The sequence below is a fragment of the Callorhinus ursinus genome, unplaced genomic scaffold (genome assembly GCF_003265705.2).
Source record: "Callorhinus ursinus isolate GAN/ISIS: 27379988/994484 unplaced genomic scaffold, GSC_fseal_2.0 scaffold17, whole genome shotgun sequence".
NCBI classification, from domain to species: Eukaryota; Metazoa; Chordata; class Mammalia; order Carnivora; family Otariidae; genus Callorhinus; species Callorhinus ursinus.
The window spans coordinates 39,933,707-39,940,498 of record NW_027397079.1 but is presented as its reverse complement, the minus strand read 5'-3'; the positions used below and the strand labels follow the sequence as shown (position 1 = coordinate 39,940,498).

The 6,792-nt window shown below is 42.4% G+C and overlaps 1 protein-coding gene across 8 annotated transcripts in view; it reads left to right on the top strand.

The window, feature by feature from the left end:
• Window positions 1-2,682: 2,682 nt before the first annotated feature.
• Window positions 2,683-6,792, top strand: part of INTS10 (integrator complex subunit 10) — a 37,181-nt gene continuing 33,071 nt past the window's right edge. For 2 of the 8 annotated variants that reach the window (XR_012381192.1, XM_025885964.2), the window contains exons 1-4: window positions 2,684-2,907; window positions 3,492-3,559; window positions 4,743-4,846; window positions 5,563-5,702. Coding sequence is in view for 7 of the 8 variants with exons in the window: in XM_025885964.2 (XP_025741749.1) it covers window positions 2,779-2,907; window positions 3,492-3,559; window positions 4,743-4,846; window positions 5,563-5,702 (441 nt within the window). In the remaining variant the exon portion in view is untranslated. Of the gene's footprint in view, window positions 2,908-3,051; window positions 3,311-3,491; window positions 3,560-4,742; window positions 4,847-5,562; window positions 5,703-6,792 lie in introns of those variants that run through there. The other 6 variants (XM_073902601.1, XM_025885965.2, XM_025885957.2 and 3 more) reach the window with 6 other exon arrangements.

The following is a 6,792-nucleotide window of genomic DNA, read 5'->3' as shown; positions in this document are numbered from 1 at the left end:
AAGCTAAAATCCAGGAGAAGAGAAATGAGGAAATTGCTGAAAAGAACCAAGTGCTGGCAAGTTTTAAGAGGTTGCATTTATGAATTTGAAGTTTTTCAGGTGGAAGGTAAAAGCAACATAGAGTTTAATACAAATCACTGAACTGAGTTTAAGGAACTTCAGGCTGGATGCAGGGCATTTTACATGACTTAGAAGTTGTGGTGGAGCCAGGAGCTCAGATTCTTAGTGAGCCTTCAAGATCACAGCAAAGAGGTCAAAATATGGCAACTCACCTTGTGTGGTACCTCCTTTCTGTACTTCCAGATGTCAGCATGACATCCTAGGAGAAATGTTTAGCTGGACACCTTTCAAAATTAAGAAGTTGGCAAGAAAATAGCTACAAATCTTACATTGTATTCTGGCAAAAAGTAAGAGGCTATTTCAACTGGTTGGTACCTAAATACAACCAGAGTTCCCTTATTTAGCCCCTAGATTGAAAATATTAATTGACATCTGTAATCTAACAGAACACTGGAGAACTAAAGACTTAGGGACAAGTATATAATTTTGTTTTGGATTTTGTTTTGGTAATTCCAGACCCAAAACATGAAGTTTAAAAACCAAATCAGTCACTTTTGCCACTCGAAAATCCTTACATAGCACTTTAATAAAATTAAATAATGAAAAAAATTTAAGCCAGCAATGTTTTCATGATCTGTTATAAGATAAAAATTACTATGAGCTATTTAAGTTTACATTTTCACCCTTCTTTTCTACAAAGCCAAAAGAATTCTGTCACCGGGCAGTCCTGGCCAACAAAGTAATGGCACGATTAGGCTATTGCTGTGCATAATCAGAGGACATTAAAGAGCATCTTTGGAACCAGAATGCTTCCTCAAGTACACAATCAATAGATAATGACTGATGTTAATGCAGTGAATCTAGCTAAGATATCTTTGGGGCTACTAATGAAACAAAATCAAATTTTAAAAATTTTGAGTAAAAGAGCACCTGGGTGGCTCAATCGGTTAAGTGTCTGCCTTTGGCTCAGGTCATAATCCCAGAGTCCCGGGACAGAGCCCCGCATCAGGCTCCTTACTCTGCTGGGAGTCTGCTTCTCCCTCTGACCCTCCCCCATCTCGTGCTCTCTCTCTCTCTCAAATAAATAAAACCTTTAAAATTTCTGAGTAAAGGGGAAGATAATTAAAAGTGCTACTTTTAGAATGGTATCATAAACTAAATAGCAAAATAAAAGAGCTTGGATTTGACAGCAGTGGTGCTTTATACTATTTCTTTGTGTTTGCCCTTCTTGGTACTTATCTCTAAAGTTAGCATACTAACTCACTATTAACTTTAAGATCACTTATTTATAAATTATCACAATTAGTAAGAATATATTAGACCTTATATATACCCATGAATAGTAATGTATACATTCATATTTATTTAAAATATTTTTCATGTATATAAGTACCTAGTATTCTATTTTTTAATTTTTTTTTTAGTTATGTGTCAGAAAGAGAGAGCACAAGCAGGGGGAGCAGCAGAGGGAGAGGGAGAAGCAGGCTCCTCACTGAGCAAGGAGCGCGACGTGGGACTCGATCCCAAGACTCTGCGATCATGACCTGAGCCGAAGGCAGACGCTTAACAACTGAGCCACCCAAGCGTCCCAGTAATTTCTATTTTTAAAACATACCAGTTTTGAATCATTAATCTCTTGGCTTTAAATCAAATAAATCGAAGATATCAGTGGTAAATAGAACTTGCTAAAACTTTTTGTATATAGAACTTGGATTGAAAACTAATGAATCCACATTTTGGTACATTCTTCCTAGTAGGCAGGTAAGTATTGCTACTCCAGCTCTTAAATTCGGCCTCCCCTTCACCAGAGCAGGGAGACTATTTCGTTTTCCTTCTCTCAAATGGAAAACAAATCTGGAGTTTTGGTGAAAATGACACTGATTTGATGGGAAGACATCATTAAAATGGCCTATTTTTCTGTAGGCCACATGTCCATATCATTGTAAAACCTCTGCTGGGACAGGAATAATCTTTGTAGCTTCCACTGCATGCAGCAAAGCACTTTCGAAGTACTAACTACTGTAATAACTCAAAGCTTGTTGCAGAAACCAACAAATAAAGGAGTAACAATATAACGGGACATACTTAGAAAAGATAAAATGCACCAGAACGAACGCTAGGCACTACGTTGCCCCTCTGTGCCTTGGCCCCTTATCTGGCCTCAGACTTTTTCCCATAAACCTAATCCTGGGCAATGACCCAGGGACAGGTTCCTCAACTCCGCCCAGGGCCGAGGAAGCTCTGCGCGCTCCTTCCCGCCGCCTTCTAGGCCGCTCTCTGCCTTTTCCTCTCAAACTTCTTTCCAGCCTGGTCCGGGGTACCAGACTCGAAGACACCCATGGACCGCCCTTCCGCAGACCTCCAGGAGAGGGATGGAAGAACCCGCCTAGGCAGCTCGGCGAGGACTGGCTCTCGCGCATGCTCCCTGACCGGACGAGAGTCACGCTGGAGCCCGCAAGAGTGGGAATCCACTTCTCCACATCTTGCAGGTGACCTGGAAAAGATAACGAAAACACTAGGTCCTCAAAGGAGGAAGGGGCCGGACGGTTACTGAGAGCTGACCGGAGGAGGGTGCTCGCAAAACCCGGAAAACTCTTCCGGAGCGGCCAACCCCGACATGCGCAGAAGCCTCCCCCGCGGCAGCGGCGGCGGCGGCGGTGTCTCCAGAGCCGGAAGGTAAACGACCTCAGCTGCCCGCGGCCCGACACCTCCTGGGTTATGTCGGCCCAGGGTGACTGCGAGTTCCTGGTGCAGCGAGCCCGGGAGCTGGTGCAGCAGGACTTATGGGCAGCCAAGGCTTGGCTGATCACAGCCCGCAGCCTCTACCCCGCCGACTTTAACATCCAGGTGAGGTCAGGCCTGTGCACGCGGCTGCCTCCGTGGAAGTGTGAGCACTTCGCCCCACCGGGACTGCCCTGGCCGCCAGCTCTTCCCCCCAAAGGCGGCCCGCCTCCAGTCCGGCCTGCCCCGCTCCCTCTCTTCCCACTTCTCGCCACCTCCCCCGCCCCGCTCTCCGACACCCCTCACACGCCCTCTCTCCCGCGAGGCGGGCACCTGGAGACACAGCGGACCCCGCTCGAGGTCCGGGTGGCTGGAGGCGTGGGGGTGTTTTGCTGCTTGGTGGCCGGGACGGCACCGCATCGCCCCTGGGAAAGGCCGTTCTCTCGCTCGCTCATCATCATGGCAGCCATTTGTTTAGTGCCTACTACTTTTGAGACAGTATTCCTCCAGTCTCGGGGACCGAAGGATTGTAAGTGAGCTCGAGGGTCGCACTCGTAAGCCCCGTGGCTCTGCGCCACCAGGTGGATGCTTTGCTATCAGGCCCTCCCGGGTTGGGGGTGCTCAGTGAAGGCCAGCTAGCGCGGCGGGCGGTGAGCGAGAACCAAGCCCCGGGCGGAGGTTGTGACCCTCGGGGCTGATCTGTGTTGCAGTATGAGATGTACACCATCGAGCGGAATGCCGAGAGGACCGCCACCGCCGGGAGACTGCTGTACGACATGTGAGTTCAACTTGCACTGCCCGGGATCTCTCGTGAGGTTTTGTCTGTGTGTGGAAGTGGGAGTTGGGGGATCTACAAGTTCATCTACATCTCTGGTATCTAAAGCTTACTTAGTCTTACGTCTGACATGCCTTCTGCAGAGAAGTCTTCTTATATTTTATTCTTGTTAAAACTTTTCTTTACAATAATTTATTTTGCTTTGGAAATAATAGTGCTCTGCAGTTCAGACAATACTGAAATATAGAGAATAACAAGTGCAAGTCCCTCCAACTCAACCAGAGTTAAGTGTTGTGTGTCTGTGTATACACAAATGTACTGTGTACATACAATACATATAAGTTGGTTTTTGTGGGGAAGGGTTACAAAAGTGAAATCATGCTACATACCTCACGCTGCAGCTTGCTTTCTTCACCCCCGGCCATGGAGGGATGCCCTTATTTTTCAGTATGTAGAGCTCTTTTTCATATTGCCATAGTATTTCATAATACTGGTGGACATTGAGGTAGTTTCCAATTATTTGAGATTATATTCAGAGTGTCAGTAAGCTATTTTGTACTCATATTTTAGTGTTTTTCTGTGGAGTAGATTCTTAAACATTGATTTTCACAGTCAAGGGTATACATGATACACTATCAAATTACTCTCCAAAAAATACTATTCCAATTTACATTTCTACTAGTAGTGTATAAGAGTGCCTGTTTTCCCACACATTTGCCAGCATTGGAAATTATCAGTCTTTCTATCATATTTTAATTTTTGCCAGTGTGAGAGAAAGTGGTATCTTACTATTTTTTAAAAATTTGTGTTCATTGTATTACTAATAAGACTGAGTATCTTTTCAAGGGTTCTCTGGCTGTATTCTTTCTGTGATTTGCCTTTGCCCACTTTTTCTTTTGGGTAGGTTTTTTTTCTTTTAGTTCTTTTTCCTTGTTGATATTTAGGAATGCTTTATATATTATGGTCACTTGTTTTTTCACTTATAAAAAACTCTAAAGACTTTTGTGATTAACTTCATTTTCCTCAGTTTTTATTTTTATATCTTTATTTTGGCTTGTTTCGGTACGTCTGCATATTCACTTATAACGGAGAAATATGTGTATTTCTCCATATGCTAATGTTCTTTTCTTTTTGTAATACTATATAGAATCTGACATTTTAATTTAATGCATTCATTTTAAAATAGGTTTGTGAATTTCCCAGATCAGCCGGTGGTGTGGAGAGAAATCAGCATTATTACATCAGCATTAAGGAACGATTCACAGGATAAACAAACCCAATTTTTAAGAAGTAAGAATGGAGTGATAACTAATGGTGTATAAATTACCACTTCTGAAATACTAAGTTATATATAGTAATTTCACAGAAAATTCAACATCTGTGGTATTGGTACCCAAATGTTTGTTTGTTCTTGACAACTGAAGTCTATTCAAATGGTGTCACTTGGTCCCTTGAGCATTTGTATAGAAACCTCTAAGCTTCCTTAAAGGGTGTAGATTTATCAGTTAGGCCAGGGAATTGAATGTAGTTTTAACAGATTTTATAGTGATCAGAAAGCATCTGTAGATTAGGCAGATCTCCACAAAACAGGAGAGAAACTTTTAGTGATTTATGACCTTTCTCATTAACCTTCATTCTGTGTTGGTTGTGATAGCCAATCAAAGATTTCAAATTCTGGATAAAAAAGTGGGTGGTTTAGGTCATTTCACCTTGAAAAAATGCATCCTCTTTATCTCAGCCAACAACAAGCACTGTTGTGACCCTTCACCTACACCATTCTTGTCTTCTGGCTCCAATAAGGCCTCCAAATGTTTTAGGGTCATTCAGCAAACATCTGTGTCCAATACCATCTGACCCAAAAGCCTTCTAGGTTGTAGGTAAAACTCAAAACAGTGATTCTAAATGTGGTATTTACTGTTCTGTACATGAAAATGCCTTATTTCCACTTTAGCTTTAGGATTTTCTTTCTGAAAGAAATTTTTTAAAGTAAAATGTGTTATGTACAGGTTTATTTGAAACTCTCCCTGGTCGGGTCCAGTGCGAAATGTTACTAAAGGTTACAGAACAATGCTTCAACACGTTGGAACGATCAGAAATGTTGCTTCTACTTTTGAGACGCTTCCCTGAAACAGTGGTGCAGCATGGGGTATGACTTGATCCTTTCCTTTTTCTCAAGAGAAAATAAAATCAATCAACACATTCATCAGTTGGGTTAGAAGCTATAATGGGAATTATTCTAAAACAGAAATTCTGAAGAACACTAGGTAAGATTGAACTTCAATCAAGGAATCTTCATCAGTAAAGCTGAAAGGATGTCACTGTCCTCAAACTTTATAAATTTCCAGAGGAAGTAAGTTTCCCGTCAGTGTAAGGAAACAGTCACCAAGCTTTGACAGTCGTATTTATTTGCAATCTGTAAAGTACAGTAAAGTTTTTTTTTTAAATCCTATTCCAGAGGTGCCTGGGTGGCACAGTTGGTTGAGCATCCAACTCTTGATTTTAGCTCAGGTTGTGATCTCAGGGTGGTGAGATTGAGCCCCACGTGAGGCTCCCGTCTCAGCATAGAATCTGCTTGAGATTCTCTCTCCCTCCCTCTCCCTCTGCGCCCACCCTCCCCCGTGTGCGCTCTCTCTTCAAATAAATAAATCTTTTAAAAAAATCCTATTACGCTGTAATCAACAATGTTTGAATTTAACTGAGAGCCATAGTCTATAGTCTTGACAGGCATGTTTTTCATGTGCTTTTCTCTCTATTCCTTTTATCTGTAATAATTATTGAGTGCTATTGGCAGGCATTGGTAAGTGTTAGGTATCTCCTTCCATACTCCCTAGACCCCTTGAGGTAGACAGTATCCCACTTTACAGATGAGGAAACTGAATCTTAAATATGTTCGTAACTTCCCATAGCTAGTAAGTGGGAGATTCAGGATTCGAATCATTAACTCTATTAATTCAAACTCTGTTGTTTATTCTTACCCACACTATCTTTCAAGCTTCTGGCCCCAGTTAACCTTTTCTATACCTCCTTCTATTAGTTTCCTAAGGCTGCTATAACAAAGTACCAGAAAACTGAGGGCTTAAAACAACCAAAATTTATTCCTTCACATTCTGAAGCTGAAAGTCCAAAAGCAAGGTGTGGGCAGAGCCATGCTCCCTCTAAAGGCTCTAGGGAAAAATCCTTCCTCCCTCTTCCTGGCTTCTGGTGGTCACCAGCAATCTTTGTCATTCTTCAGCTTG